The sequence below is a fragment of the Penicillium chermesinum genome (genome assembly GCF_028974085.1).
Source record: "Penicillium chermesinum strain IBT 19713 chromosome Unknown utg000002l:1.0-5270490.0:1.0-5274688.0, whole genome shotgun sequence".
Lineage (NCBI taxonomy): Eukaryota > Fungi > Ascomycota > Eurotiomycetes > Eurotiales > Aspergillaceae > Penicillium > Penicillium chermesinum.
Window position 1 is genome coordinate 4,666,076 of NW_026695312.1, and position 14,422 is coordinate 4,680,497.

Here is a 14,422-nt window from a genome sequence, read left to right on the forward strand (position 1 = left end):
CGCAAATTACGTGCAACAAAGCATGATTTTGATATTTCTTCGAAGTATCCTTATCAAGCTTTTGAAGGAAATGACGGCCTGTGCAAAAATGCAAAGCATCGCAGGGGATGAACATTATTGAAATACTCTTCGACCAAGAGCCCTATTCGCCATGGATCGGGCAACTGGGTTTCCGAGAGCCTTTCTATAGTTAGCGTATCATGAAGCATATGGCTACTGTTTCCCAATCATACCATCTCAGGGGCGAGGTCTGAGCCTCACCGGGTTCAGCACCTGCTGAAAGATTCGCGGCATTCAGAGACGAATCGGGCTGCTCACCCGGTCGCGACATGAGCCTGAGTCTATCCCTAGACGAATGATCAGAAACAAGGCCCGGCTGAGTGATGGCGGCTGGGTTCTTATTCGACATCTCCACCCGACGTATCCAATCTGGCTGAGATGATTCAGAGTAGGAGCAGCTAAGGCTTTTCCCATGGCATCTTCGGCAGGTCGGCCGCTCGCCAGAGCACTTTGTTTTCGAAGCCCTACAGGCTGTGCATGATCGGTACGTTCGTTTCCTCTTCGAGCTCTCGACTCTATCCTTTGCGATATCTTGCGTCTGGGACACTGGCGATGTGGTGTAACCCGAGCAAACCAAGCGCAACCTGGCACAGTTCCCACACGTTCCCGGTCGCTCATCACATTTGACCTGCAGATAATCAGATGGTGAGATCCAAGGATCGGTTGCTTGCTACTTACTTTGCGCGCGCGACAAGTGCGACAGCCTGTACTCGTTAAAACCGCCCCGGACCAGGCAGGACTGAACTTACCGAATCGTGACCGGGTGCCTTTCGGGGTACTTGACGAGCCCATCCCTGTTACCGAGCCATACGGTCGCCCTTTCGTCCTTTTGGAGCTGCGACAGTTGTTCGGCTCGTCGGCTGTCGGGTCGGGTGGTGAAATCCACGTGCGTAATGACGAGCTCGAAGGGCGGGAAAAGCGGAGAATGCGGGGTGTTGACGATCTGCCTTGGCTCCATAAGGTTTATTTCCCTGGCTCGGACGAGGAGCGAGATAGTGGTTAGATTATCTTACTAGATTATTCGCTGGGGCGGACTCACATTCGTTCCTATCGGAGAGAAGCATATCGGTGGCTAGAAGCGGAAATTCGTCGAAAGATATATATACGCAAGAATTACGCGATAAGCAGGCCCAAAATGGGATGCTAGCCATGGAATCGACGCTAAGAGTCATTCGAATTTGACCACAATGTCTTGAATTTACCCTGATTGGTATAAGGAAGCGAGGAAATAAATCTTCAGTTTCGCATTCTTGTCCATGCCGCTTTACACCGTTGGCCTTGCGTGGTGCTGGATAGGCGAGTGGATCCAGCATATGCCCGAGAGCAAAACATCATATCTAGTTAACTATCATCACTACCCCATGTTAGGACTTGGCTTCGGCCTATAGGCAGCGAACACGAAGGAAGTCTCCTCTGGTCATTATAAAACCAATTCCATGTCTTCCTGCGATCACCAGTTAAATGGCTACAATGAGAGCATGAAAAGAAATCGGGAGGATTTCTTGATAGATCGTAGATTTTACGTCTCGCACGTCAAATTGAACGTCAGAAAGCAGTATCTCATACTCTGAGATGCACCACTACAGGGCTTCGCAGCTCTGGCCCAACTCTGGAGAAAAATATAGCCCTCTAAAAGGCCATAAATACAAGGAATGATCAGGTATGAGCATCAGCAGCACTGCAGAAAAGACCGGTGCCCAATCGCCTAATAGCTCGAGGTCGGACCTGAAGAAAAGCAAACCCTCGAAAACAGATTGGCCATGATTGGATCTGAAGGGGTTGGTCGGATATTGGTAGCCAGTGCATTACCTGAACACAGCAGCACTGGGTCAAATCCGAAGAAATGTGAAATCTACCAGAAGACTGGCCATGAAGCAAATTTTTAGAACTATCGGACATGATCGTCTGATAAACCAACCCCGATGACCTGTCTCGCATTCAGTCTATTGGTCGATCTGGCAGATGCACCACCTGAAAAGCATGTAGCCCTGGTTCGAAACCACAGAAACGCGGAATCTTCCATTAAACGGCCATAACAGTCCCCCAAAGAATATGCGCAGGGGAGTCCCTTGCAAACCAGCCAGGCTATGGTTTGGTATGAGGCCCCCTGCGTCGGAGCCGTTCTACTCTGGCCCAACTGTCAGATTCTGGCGCCCGCGCTATGGGCTTCCCGGGAGGTCTCGGTCCTGAGTAGAACACTTCATATTGTGATCGATGCTAGGATCGATGTGTGAAACGTGATGCCCAGGCATCAGCTAGTACTCAAGATGACATTATTCGCACCTTCCCAGTGGCAAGTAGTTGGCTCTAGCGAAGTTTCCCGAAGTGTCTCCTTATGAAAGTATCAATTAGAGGCAAGAAAGAGTTGACTTCCAAAGTCCCGTGAAACAACTCCTTGGGAATTTCGGAAATAAAAATGTAGGGAACCGCTTCTTTTTTTATGTGTACTCCGTTCAATATTGCTATAACTCCTCGCTATGTTTCTAGGGATAGCGTGGGGGTTACGTTGTCAACGAACCCCAGTGAATAGTTCCAAATGGAACGGGCATGTCAATAACCCGGTCTTCGCAATCAGACAAGACTCATGTTTGAAATCCCCGAAGAGCTGCGCAGGAGTAAGAGGATAGCGACGAGACCCGATCTTTAACTAAAAAAGTCCCTTCTCAGGAACTGCACCGACATATCAATGACATGTCAGATATTCCGGTTCAACTTGAGCCAGCCTTCTCACAGTGTCCTCCTTCTCAATCAGCATGCAGCTGCAACGCATTATACCCGCAACCCAGACCGCGATTGTCCAGCATGAGGGAGGAGTGCTCAAGGCGACGCCCGGCCTGCCCGTTCAAACAGTCGGTCCCTCGGATATACTCGTCCAAGTAAAGGTCGTGGGCTTGAATCCTTGCGATTTCAAGATGCCCCTTCGTTTTCCCACGCCTGACCTCTGGGACGGATGTGATTATGCGGGCACCGTCGTTCAGGTGGGCGACGAAGTAGCCAAAGCAGGGCGCTTTAATGTTGGCGATCGCGTTACTGGTGGTGTGCAAGGCTCCAACCGAGCAGATCCCACAACGGGAGCATACTGCGAGTATCTCAAGGTGAATTCGGTGTTTGCTCTGCATATACCGGAGAGCATGTCCTTCCAAGATGCTCTCGGTGTATCTGGCTCTGGAATATCAACGCTTGGGATTGCATTCTTCTGGTCGCTCCAAATCCCGGGCAGTCTTCGTCAACCTGCAAGCAAGCCCCATGATATTCTCATATACGGTGGGGAGCAGCACTGTCGGATTACTGGGTATCCAAATAGCCAAACTGTAGGCCAACCCTGAAACCCTTCCGTTTTGGAGAGATTGTGACAGGAAGGTTAACTCACGCAGGTGCGGCCATCGGGTTATCACAACCTGTTCACCTCACAACTTCGACTTAGTGCGGTCCTACGGGGCGGACCTGGTTTTCGACTATCACCTGCCGTCCTGCGCAAAGGACATCCGCGCCGCCACCAAGAACTCGCTCCGCTATGTCCTTGACCCATTCTCCGAGATCAAGACACTTCGTCTCTGCCATGAAGCGATCGGGCGGATGGGCGGAAAATACTGTGCTTTGGAACAATACCAACCAGATCTGTGTGTTCGGAAGACAGTGAAACACGAGCTGATCATGGCTGGTGCCATATCAGGCAAAGGCGTTGATCTTCCCGAGCCTTACTCTGTTCCTCCAAACCCTGAGATTGGGGAATGGGCTTCCACCTGGTATCCTGTTGTGGATAAGTTGGTCCAGACTGGGAAACTTCGGCCTGTTCCGGTGGAGGAAATCCAGCCAGGGGGCTTTCAGGGGATTCTGGCGGGCCTTGAAGTCCTGAAAAAGGGCGTCTCAGGACGAAAGCTAGTTGTGACCATAAAGGAGGACTGAAATTGGACGTGGAAATGTGGGCAGGCGATTCTCACTGTATTCGGCCGTTGACTTTCTAGATTCTACTATTGGAACTCGAAGTTCTAATAGGAAGAACTGGACACAAAGCATAGAAATCTTATTCACTTAGACAGCCAACTACTTGATCTCTATAGATCCATACGGTGCTAGGAAGCAAGATGGCAGCATATTCCAAGTTCCAAATTTTTTCCAGGGCTTTTCAGACTTCTTATTATACTAGGTATACCTTATAGGTACCTAGGAGGCATATTGTGTCTTATAGATCTTCCATGAGGTACAAAAAGAATTCAGACTGAATCAAACCAAGTGGCTTCTAATAGCCCAAATTTCCGAGATCAAACATTTGATGAATCTTTCACCAGTTGCTGTAGGCAGCTCATAGTATCCCTGAGCATGGTCCCGCAATTGATACTCTCCGGTGTCATCATGTGTTCACGTACAGAGGCCAAGGGGCTATAAACTGGAGAGGAAGGGCTCATTCCACTCCGACTGCCGGAATTTTGAAGTGCCGACATCCCAAGCGCATGTTCGATCTTCTCTATTAGACTTGAACTGAGCTCAATGAGGACTTGCATCTGGGAACCCAGACTGCCATCAATTTGAAAATTCCCGAAGTTCAACGTAGGCATCGTAAAAAAGGAGCCGGCTTCAGTTGGTGGTACTATCAAGAATAGTTGGTAAATTTCGCCGAAAATGGCGCGGTAGACACTGATGAGATGGCAGTATGTTGACAACATAGTCAATGAGGTCGACAGGTCATATTTAGAAGACGGGATGGCCTTCGCGTCGTTAATGGACAAATAGCCCGAGTCGACCGATGATGTGATGGTCGACCTGTCTTCCACGACTTCGTTTTGCGATTCAGCTGGAGAGTACTGCTGATGGGTCCGCATTGCTGAATGCCCGAACCCGTAATCAAATACAGCACTCTCAGACTGAATCAATTCTAAAAATTGTGTGGAATGTCTCAAGGCCCGGTGGATGGGGATATCAAGCCTGCCAATACCAGGGTTGAGGCCCTCCTTCGGAGACGGATATTTGAGGGACATAGAGCCAGAGTCAAGAAAGTCTAGATCGTCTAACAATTCCAAGTCCAGCTTCAGAAGACTTCTCCGGAGTTTGTAGGGGCTGACAACACATTCAGTTTCATCGACCTGCCCGGGGTTATCCCATGGAATATTCGGCTTGAAGTCCTCCGGAAGTGAGAACTGGAAGTCGTTCATTCCAAAAGATTCTGAGGGCAGACAGATTGAAGGATCAAAAACGGGCCCTTCCTGAGGCTGGAACTGGAATGGCGGATCCATCAGAATGGAATCCGGCCCCGACACCTGAGGTCCAACTCGTGGACCAGGTTGAAATAGGATGTCTTCGACTTGAGGCTTCTTGAGGGCATCAGCTATGATGTTGGTAAGAACGGAGGTATCGAAACTTACTAAAGTGTAATAACTTGGCAATCGGGGAAGCTCTGGAACAGTCCAGGGGTGGAAAGGGAATATCTCATTTGCGTAGGGGTTCATCGGCAGACAAGGAATATTGTCGCTGGGCAGGCATGGGAAAGGCTCTGAATCTGGCCAGGTATTGAACCTTTGGGTGGGATGCCTTCGAGGATGAGGATGAGGAGAGGGTGTTGACTTTCTCACTTTGCCACTTGAGGATTTCCGAAGGATTGGCATGGCGATTCGATCGTCAGTGTAAGCCCTCCTGTCACAATCGCTAGATTTATTGAGCATGAAGTTCTGGGATGGATGGCTGATATTAGTCGTGCAAACGACCTGTGCTTTGAGGCATCTTTCACACGATCTGCCGTTGATTTGGTCTCGTTCACATCGTAACTTGAAGCCTCGACACCGATCACACGCAGATCGTCGTGACTGTCTGTAATTGAGCGCAGAGTGCATTTTGAAGAGGAATACTGGCTGCGTTCATAGAGGCTCGTGGAGGCTCGCGTGGAGGGCTGGGTTTATAGACCAATAGATGGGACTTGAAACTCAGTACTGGCACTGGTTCGTTTCTAGTGCGCCACCTGGAGGCTAGGCCAAACATGTAGGCAGCCCTGTTTGAAACGAGCGTTCAGTGTGTCGCTCGTTGTCGTTACTGAGCAGGGTGAATAAGGGGGTTTGAAAAAGGTGCGAGGTCTAACAGGAAACAACTGAAAGTTGCATGGAGATCAATATCTACCTACACTGTATCCTGCAGCTTGCAAAGGCGCACATTACATAGCATCTCCCACTGTCGCATACTAAGAGCGACTTACTCGATAATTGATAGTAATCTTGTGGTAAGCCAGATAAGAAACATGAGCCTAAATGAAAAGCATAGCACGTCCCGCCTGAGGAATTCCTCCTGAGCCCGTGGACGTGGACTGTTTTGCACAGGATTACACAAGTCCGCAAATTGGCGATATGGGGCTGAATATGCATGCAGCTGCTTGAACTATTTCTTTTTTTTTTTTTTTATACTTCAGATTATTGTAGGTTGAATCTCTGAAGATGGTACGGTGGATAGCCCCTGCGAAGCCTTTGAGGCAACTCCTAACGCAACCTTGGCGTCATCTATTCCAAAAAGAAGAAAAGGGAAAAAAGGGAGGAAGAACTCTGTGTTTCTCACAGTACTTCATGGTCTGTGAAGGTTGCCAATTGTGTTTATGCGAGTTTTCACGCGTCCATGGCGCCACGAGTTTATGCTCACCATGGATTCCATGTGAATGGGGTAGGACAAGAGAGAACAGGGCCGCCTTGTGTATGGCCCGGCTGTTTGGTTTGGGAACGAGAGGGTGAAGAATTGAAACACAGACCACACACTTCAGTCCTTGGGGATTCCCAGATAATGGACTTGTTCGAGAACTGGCGGCTATTTTCCTTGCCGTCTTCATGCACTACCAGTCCCGTTCCTGACTGTTCAGGAAGCTTGCGTTCCACCGCGCCTGGAGATTCAGTCCAAACACGAACATGCACGTATCAAGTGCTAAAATTGTCCAAAATCGCCGACAGGTGTCCGGTTCCAAGCCACCCATGTCGTTTTGGACCCTTTATTCGACGGGGTACTCGAAGATCCGTACGACAAACCAGTCAGTCGTATCTCCATGTACCCTGCCAAGATCTGAAACAGTCCGTGCTCAATAGTTCTCTGGGTTCCGGGAGTCAATCTCAAAGACCCATCGACCTAGTGACATGGCATCACCTATTCGGCTTGCACTATATGGCTTGGGCTTGGACCCTCTTGTATTTATAATATTGCTAGTTGAGGGCGGTATCTTGTCCGGTTGTTGAAGATCTGCCGGCCATTAGCCGTGGACTTGACTCCACGACAGTTACTCTGTAACGTAGTGAAAAGTCGCGGATTAAATGAGCGTCCCTTGGGCCAAGGGGGAGCGGAATAAGGAAACCCATGATTCAAATGTTGTCCGTTAGAAAGCCTAAAGAGAGATTCGCTTCTCGTAAATGACTTTTATTGTAAGTATTCCTGCTTGAGTGCCGATATACTGACTATTGACGAACGCTAACGAATGATTTTCAGGCGGAAAGGGCATGTGGGTATTATAAAACAGGTGGCGCAACGAAAGAATCGGGGATGCCCTCGAAAACCCAGTTGAGAGAATCAAAAACTTCCGAAAAGCCAGTCTCTGTGAAGAAGGCGCCGCCTTCATCAAACTGCGGTGGCAACATCATAGACTGGTCCGCAAGTGCGTTATCCTGTTGTTGTGTCAAGGGTCCCATAGTGGAGGTAATATCCTGGTTGGCCACTGCGGCCGCCGCTGCAAGAGAGTAAGCAAAGGCTTCTGCCCCTGTGAACATACTGGACTTACCTTGCATTTCCTCGATGCTTTTGAGAGGCCGGAAGCGTTGTCGCCAGCGCCACACTGTATCATAAACATGGCTCATGCTCATTCGACAGCGGATCTTGAGCTGAAGATTATCCTCTTCAGCCGGCTCGGGACTGGTTGCATTCCACATTTGTGCAAGGATATCAGCCAACCGGATGGGCCGATCGTGATCCATGACACTAATTCTCCGAATCGCAGATATCGCCCCATTGAATAAGAGCTTTCCGTGGTTGAAATCAATGTTTCTGTTGAAACTGCTCCTCAGAAGCTTCATGAGGGCAAACGCAGCCGACACAATCATTTGAAGAATGTAATTAGTGGCGTGTCCGATCAACTCGCCCGGCGATGTCTCAAGGTCGAGGACACGACCCAGAAATGAGGTAGTGGCAATGAACAGTTTGCTTAGATCATCGCTTCGTGCATTTGACCCTAAAAATACGAAATACCGGAAGTGAAGCTCTGCGGCCCGCAAATGAATCATATTAATGGCTGGGAGTTAAGATTAGCAAGGTTTCGAATGATGCCAGCTGATAGTTGCAATGTACCTGAAATCGTTTCGCGAAACTCAACTTCCATATCCCGTAGCTCATTTTCTAGAATTTGAATGATAATGAGCTTCTCCGGGCTAATGAATTCGACCGGCTCAGGCTTGCTGCTATACAAAGCCTTGGTTACACGATCGCAGAACTTCTCAATGCGCAATCGAACGGCGAGCTCATCCGGCAAACGATAATCGGCATCCTTGAGAGACGCTGGTTCGAGGGCCCAGTCGTACATTGTACTTGGCGGTTGACCATACCCAGTGGCAACACTGTATAAAGGATTAACAAGGTTTAATGGACGTAAAATGGAGGAAACTTACTTCTGGGCAACGATGTTGCAGATAACCCAGGTATGCAAACGATCCTTCAGTGCTTCCCCTTGAACTTCCATCCGGAAGGTTGTGAACTCTTCGGACTGGACCGGGCGATGTAAGCCTAGCTGCATTGCAATCTGCATCATCAGTCCGCTGAGCATGAATGTCGCGTCAGTCCGTTGGCTGGTCGTCGGCAAGGGCCAAGTGCATAGTATACATAGTGCCTTGACGACTCGATAGTCTTGAGGAACACCAGTAATTGTCTGCCAGAGCAGTCGACTAAACGGCCCGGACAGTGCACTTAGCAAGCCCGGCTCGGATGGAGATCGCCGACTGGCGACACAGACAACAGTCCATGCTAATAGAGGACAGCGGCCTAGATAGACTTCGGGGGGCTTTGGGAGGTTAAGTAGAGGAAGGAATGGATGGTAATAATTGTAGTAACTGGGGAGACAAGTAAGCTTCGAGTGACAGACTACTATTCGGGATGCACCTACTGGTCATAAAGCCGGGCAACTCGTGCCCTTGAAAGAACAACATCTTCGAGGCGCCAAGGGGTATTCTCGTCTTGTGAGATGATTGACCCAGACCTCTTCATCGCCAAGGGTGTTCCTATGGAAGGATGCGGCTCCGCGGCCACGGACACAGGCCGTGAGGTTGCAACCGCAGATGATTCTCGACGGGGAAATACATCCTCGGAGCATGGGGACTGATGATCCGCGATATTCGAATCATATTTGGTTTCTTCTGCATTTGTGGAAAGACGTTTACGAAGATCTGCGATCTCCTTTTCCATCTCCGCATTGCGTCTTCGATTTTTTTTTTTTCATTAGCCACAAGAAGTCCAAGCAGAACGAAACAAGCAAACCTTCTCTTCGAAATTCTTTTAAAAGATTGCTCCACTTTACACTCTATCCCTAGCCGACGGCAGCGAGAGCACGCCGCGGCGGGAGTTTGTACAATGTCACATCGAAGCTATCCATGACAAGTCAGCTTTAGCTGGGAGTGCTGCGGGGAGAGTACAAGTCCCCGTGGGGATGTGGTATCAACGGGGCGAAATACGGCTCACCTTCTGCTGCTTACACTCGTTACATGCCTTGCGACTACCGCCTCGGCGCTTGCCTGTGACAGGCGGAGTCTTGTCCATTTCGCCTGACTCGGGGCTTCTCTGCATGAACTCCACAGGTCGGGGCAGGCTCGGGGTCCGGAAGTCGCCTTGGGGAATCAGGGGTGACCCATTTGGTGCTAAGAGATTCCGATATTCCATATCCATCGGTATCGGCTTGCGCTCGCCCGGTATAAAAACCCTGTGGAACAGGCGATCTGCTCGTGGTGTGAATCTGCCGGAAATCGGAGAAATCAACTGCCAAAGGGGGGAACACGCACTGGTGGACCAAAATTGATCCTGGTGGGGCAAAGAGCCGCCTATGATTGGTCAAAGGTAGCGCAACTCGGCACTGGCCTAAGGCAGGATTGGTGCCTGAGGCGAGATGGCGTTATAAATCAAAACCATAGCAGTAACCAGCCAATTGCTGCGTACTTTGGTACAATTCTTCAAAAAATGATCTCAGCGTAAATTGAGTGACTGGTAATATGAAACAACCACTGGCATGGTCTCTAATTTGTCCCAAAGAGACTATACTGATAGATTCCTCAACCGACACATCCCACTGTCGCTATTGGCCTGGGAAACATTCATTCTTTGCCACTGTGAAAAATAAACTCTAGTGCTTGGAGTCACCTGAAATGAGGACTTGGAATGTGTCCAGTACTCTTGTGGTCTATGTGATGCTCAGTTAGGGAATCGAAGCACTTCTCAGTTGAAGAGAAACCGAGGTCCGAATGCGGGGAAGCTCCCCCTTCACTTGCAGGCAACTTAGCTCAGTCTACATAACAAAGACGGAGTAGAACCCATGTCATGATCAGGGAAAGCGAAGATGAATTTTGAACTACCAGGTGATCTGAAAGCGTACTTGAACACGCTAGACACTTTCATCAACGACAAAATCTTACCGCTCCAGCATTCTGGCGATAACAACAGGTTCTTCGATTACCGACGAGAGCACTCTCGTACGGACTGGGATAATGATGGCCTTCCACGTCCGGAGTGGGAGAACCTCCTAGGTACAGTCACCAGGTTCTCGAATGGAGATGATGGCTGCGCAACAAGACTAACCTCATAAAAAGCTCACGCCCGCAGTGTTGCCGACAAAGCAGGTTATTATCGTTTTGCTCTTCCCAAACAGTATGGGGGCCAGGAACATCCTGATACCAATCTCTGGATGGCGGCCATCCGCTATCACTTAGCATCACACCCGGTTTATGGGGGCGGTCTGGGCCTTGCATGCGACCTACAAACGGAGCATTGCATCGTAGCAAATGCCCCCGATATACTCATGATCCACCATTTCGGTACCGAAGAGCAGCGACGGACCTTCATACCAGCGCGCCTTAGAGGTGAATTTAGGTCTACATTTGGTCTCACAGAGCCACGGGAGCGATGCAACGCATATGAGTACCACGGCCAATCGACAGCGTGGAGGGTTTGAGATCACCGGGGCCAAGAAGTGGCAGACCGGCGCCCATCATGCGACACATTTCCTCGTGTTCGCAAGAACATCAGGCAAGCAGGGCTCTGCGAAAGGAATCACTGCATTCTTGATCCCTCGCGAGACCCCTGGCGTTCAGATCGTAAGCTATGAATGGACGTTAAACATGCCGACTGACCATGCGACTATCCACCTGGATCGTGTCTGGGTGCCAGAGTCCGCTGTTCTAGGGACTACAGACCACGGGCTAGCCATTGCGCAAACCTTTGTCCACGAAAATCGGATACGCCAAGCAGCGAGCTCATGTGGAGCAGCGCAATTTTGTCTCGATAGGAGCATCGAGCGAGCTCGCGCTCGCAAAATCTGGGGCGGTGATAAAATGTTGGCTGACAATCAAGGGATCCAATTTCCGGTAGTAGAGCTGATGACCCAGGTGGAGATGCTGCGTCTCCTGATCCTGAAGACCAGCTGGGAAATGGACCGCATTGTGGCCGCATGTCGATCATCGCAGAGCAAACAACCACCATGGGTGGAGATTGAAAGGAGGCTTAGTGACAAGGTTGCGATGTGCAACTTTTGGGCGAATCGACTGTGCTGTCAAGCTGCCGACCGAGCTATACAGGTGATTTGAAGCGAACCTTAGGCAGCGACAACAAACTAATTTGGGCTTAGATCTTTGGGGGCGATGGATATAGTCGCCATGAGCCATTCGAGCACATATATCGCCACTTCCGTCGGTATCGGATCACCGAAGGGGCAGAGGAAATCCAGATGCGCAAGATAGCTGCTTTTATTTTTGGATATATTGGACCAAAGAAGAAGGAATACGAAGCGAAAGAGAAGGCCAAACCCAAGATCTAAAGACCGTTTGTTGTGCTAGTACTAGTATACTAGCTAGGTGAAATATCGAATTTGAGTCTACTGATCAAAAATCTTCTTATGGCATCATTTCGGAGAAAAACCCCCGGGCGGGTTTCGCTGTAGAAGTTGGCGTGGGTTGACTTCAGGTCACATATAGCTCATTTCGGTTCTCTGTCTCGGCGGCGAGCAAGATTTTGGCTGCCTTGTTCATGCGAAACTAGCAGGTTTCCCAGTCATCAATACCTGGGCATTTCTCAAGCGCGATTCCACCAGGAAAAAGCCTTGAAGAGCCTGGGGCGTTTATTCCGCGGTCAACCGTCTTGTCCTTCCCCATTTGGCTGGGTTTACCTAACAGCATTCCACTCGACGAAATGGGTGGGTCTTCGCTTTGCATTGTCTGCCCCACCCATGTTCCATTGAAAACGGAATTTATCCAGATATAGAGGAAAAAAAAAAATCTTGCGACTTCTTGGGACAAACAATCGACCTTGAGTCGCGCGGTCAAGCGTAGAATATCCGATTCTGAGAGCTCTGACTCGCCACCGCGCTTGTCACAGGAGCTTAAGATGCCTCCTAGAAATGCTGCCTCCACCGCGCTGAATAGCAACCCGTCGAACTCTTATGTGTCAGGCATCGACTTCGGTGCGGAGCACAAAACTATCCACCAGGATATCAAGCCCGCCGATTCAGAGCAAAATGATACCGGGGAGTCAGAGCCCGGTCAGCTGAAGCGCCGGTTGAAGAGTCGCCATCTTCAGATGATCGCCATAGGTTCGTCAAAGATTCAAGCTTATTCTGATCTGCAGATGCTAATTTTGTCTATAGGAGGAACAATTGGTACTGGTGAGTACTGCAAAAATAGCTCAGTACCTGCAAGGCTTATTCTAACCGATCCAGGTCTTTTTATCTCAAGTGGTACTGCTATCGCTAATTCAGGCCCTGCCGGAGCCTTGATTGCCTACATCTTTGTTGGATCAATTGTATTCTCTGTCATGATATCCCTTGGCGAGGTTGCAACATTCATTCCCATTCCTGGTGCTTTCACATCCTATGCCGCTCGGTTGATTGATCCCAGTCTGGGATTTGCTATGGGGTGGATCTATTGGTTTAACTGGGCCTCCACTTTCGCCGTCGAGTTGACAGCCACCGGCACCATCATTCAGTACTGGCGAGCAGACTTAAATATCGCGATCTTTATCGGAGTCTTCTGGGTCGTCATCACAGCGCTGAACTTCCTTCCCGTTGGATTCTATGGCGAGACGGAGTTTTGGTTTTCTACGATCAAGGTGGCGACAGTGATCGGTTTCATGATTTTCGCGATCTGTGTCGACTGTGGCGTAGGAGGCCAGGGATACCTTGGATTCCACTACTGGTCCGATCCAGGTGCCTTCGCGACGTATCTCGTTGACGGAAAGATCGGTGTGTTCGTGGGATTCTGGTCGGTCCTCATCCAAGCTGGGTTCTCGTACCAGGGTACAGAATTAGTTGGTATCGCTGCAGGAGAGACCGAGAACCCTCAAAGGACGGTCCCCTCCGCTATTCGGAAGACGTTTGTTCGAATCCTGTTCTTTTTCGTCTTGACAATGTTCTTTATTGGCCTCGTCGTTCCCACGATAATGACCAGCTCACCAATAGTGATACCAACGCCTCAGCTTCGCCGATGGTCATCGCGGCCAATTTGGCCCATATTAAGGTGCTGCCATCGCTGATCAATGCAGTGTTACTCACTGTTGTCTTATCTGCGGCCAATTCCAATGTATACAGTGGCAGTCGAGTCCTTACTGGACTAGCGCTGGAAGGGTTTGCGCCGAAGTTCTTCGCGAAAGTTACCAAGAAAGGTGTTCCATACGTGAGCGTCGCATTCACCGCTGCATTTGGCCTTCTTGCCTTCATGAACGTGTCCGAAAATTCAGGCCAAGTATTCAACTGGCTGGTCAATCTTTCCAGTGTCGCCGGCTTCGTGACATGGTCCTCTATCAACGCGTGCCATATCGCATTTATGCGGGCTTGTGCTGCCCGCGGTATTTCACGAGACGATCTCCCTTACAAGGCGATACTCCAGCCCTACCTGGCGTGGTATGGCCTAATTTTCAACATCCTCATCGCTCTTACCCAGGGATTTACATCTTTCATCCCCAGTTTCCAAGTCAAGGATTTCTTCATTGCATATATCTGTCCGATCGTGTTTGTTGTGCTCTATGTTTCCCATAAAATTTATTTCCGGCCGGCATTCATCCGGGCTAGCGAAGCGGATATTGATACCGGTCGCATTGAATACCAGAAAGAAACTGAGCTGCCGCAGCCCTGGTACTGGAAGATGTGGGAATGGATCACGAAATGACAGCT

General features: G+C 49.7%; 7 protein-coding genes across 7 annotated transcripts; 3 read left to right on the forward strand and 4 right to left on the reverse strand.

Moving 5' to 3' along the window:
- Positions 1–190: 190 nt before the first annotated feature.
- On the reverse strand, positions 191–1,018 carry N7468_002628 (Zn(II)2Cys6 transcription factor domain-containing protein; the record flags this gene model as incomplete). Its single annotated transcript, XM_058471925.1, has 2 exons — positions 191–644; positions 810–1,018. The coding sequence occupies 2 exons, from the start codon at positions 1,016–1,018 to the stop codon at positions 191–193; spliced, it is 663 nt and encodes a 220-aa protein (XP_058335066.1).
- A 1,795-nt stretch (positions 1,019–2,813) lies between these two features.
- On the forward strand, positions 2,814–3,966 carry N7468_002629 (zinc-binding alcohol dehydrogenase family protein; the record flags this gene model as incomplete). Its single annotated transcript, XM_058471926.1, has 2 exons — positions 2,814–3,352; positions 3,435–3,966. The coding sequence occupies 2 exons, from the start codon at positions 2,814–2,816 to the stop codon at positions 3,964–3,966; spliced, it is 1,071 nt and encodes a 356-aa protein (XP_058335067.1).
- Positions 3,967–4,322: 356 nt separating this feature from the next.
- On the reverse strand, positions 4,323–5,504 carry fmpR (Zn(II)2Cys6 domain-containing transcription factor fsqA; the record flags this gene model as incomplete). The annotated part of the gene is made up of 1 exon (XM_058471927.1): positions 4,323–5,504. The coding sequence occupies one exon, from the start codon at positions 5,502–5,504 to the stop codon at positions 4,323–4,325; it is 1,182 nt and encodes a 393-aa protein (XP_058335068.1).
- Positions 5,505–7,523: 2,019 nt separating this feature from the next.
- N7468_002631 (fungal specific transcription factor domain-containing protein) lies at positions 7,524–9,462 on the reverse strand (the record flags this gene model as incomplete). The annotated part of the gene is made up of 4 exons (XM_058471928.1): positions 7,524–8,299; positions 8,356–8,621; positions 8,673–9,110; positions 9,164–9,462. The coding sequence occupies 4 exons, from the start codon at positions 9,460–9,462 to the stop codon at positions 7,524–7,526; spliced, it is 1,779 nt and encodes a 592-aa protein (XP_058335069.1).
- A 249-nt stretch (positions 9,463–9,711) lies between these two features.
- N7468_002632 (uncharacterized protein) lies at positions 9,712–9,939 on the reverse strand (the record flags this gene model as incomplete). The annotated part of the gene is made up of 1 exon (XM_058471929.1): positions 9,712–9,939. One exon carries the CDS (start codon positions 9,937–9,939, stop codon positions 9,712–9,714), a length of 228 nt encoding a protein of 75 aa, XP_058335070.1.
- Positions 9,940–10,603: 664 nt separating this feature from the next.
- On the forward strand, positions 10,604–12,076 carry N7468_002633 (acyl-CoA dehydrogenase family protein; the record flags this gene model as incomplete). Its single annotated transcript, XM_058471930.1, is given in 4 exon segments — positions 10,604–10,790; positions 10,854–11,123; positions 11,134–11,837; positions 11,888–12,076. 4 exon segments carry the CDS (start codon positions 10,604–10,606, stop codon positions 12,074–12,076), a joined length of 1,350 nt encoding a protein of 449 aa, XP_058335071.1.
- Positions 12,077–12,642: 566 nt separating this feature from the next.
- N7468_002634 (uncharacterized protein) lies at positions 12,643–14,417 on the forward strand (the record flags this gene model as incomplete). Its single annotated transcript, XM_058471931.1, has 4 exons — positions 12,643–12,847; positions 12,902–12,919; positions 12,974–13,661; positions 13,712–14,417. The coding sequence occupies 4 exons, from the start codon at positions 12,643–12,645 to the stop codon at positions 14,415–14,417; spliced, it is 1,617 nt and encodes a 538-aa protein (XP_058335072.1).
- Between the last annotated feature and the right edge of the window lie 5 nt (positions 14,418–14,422).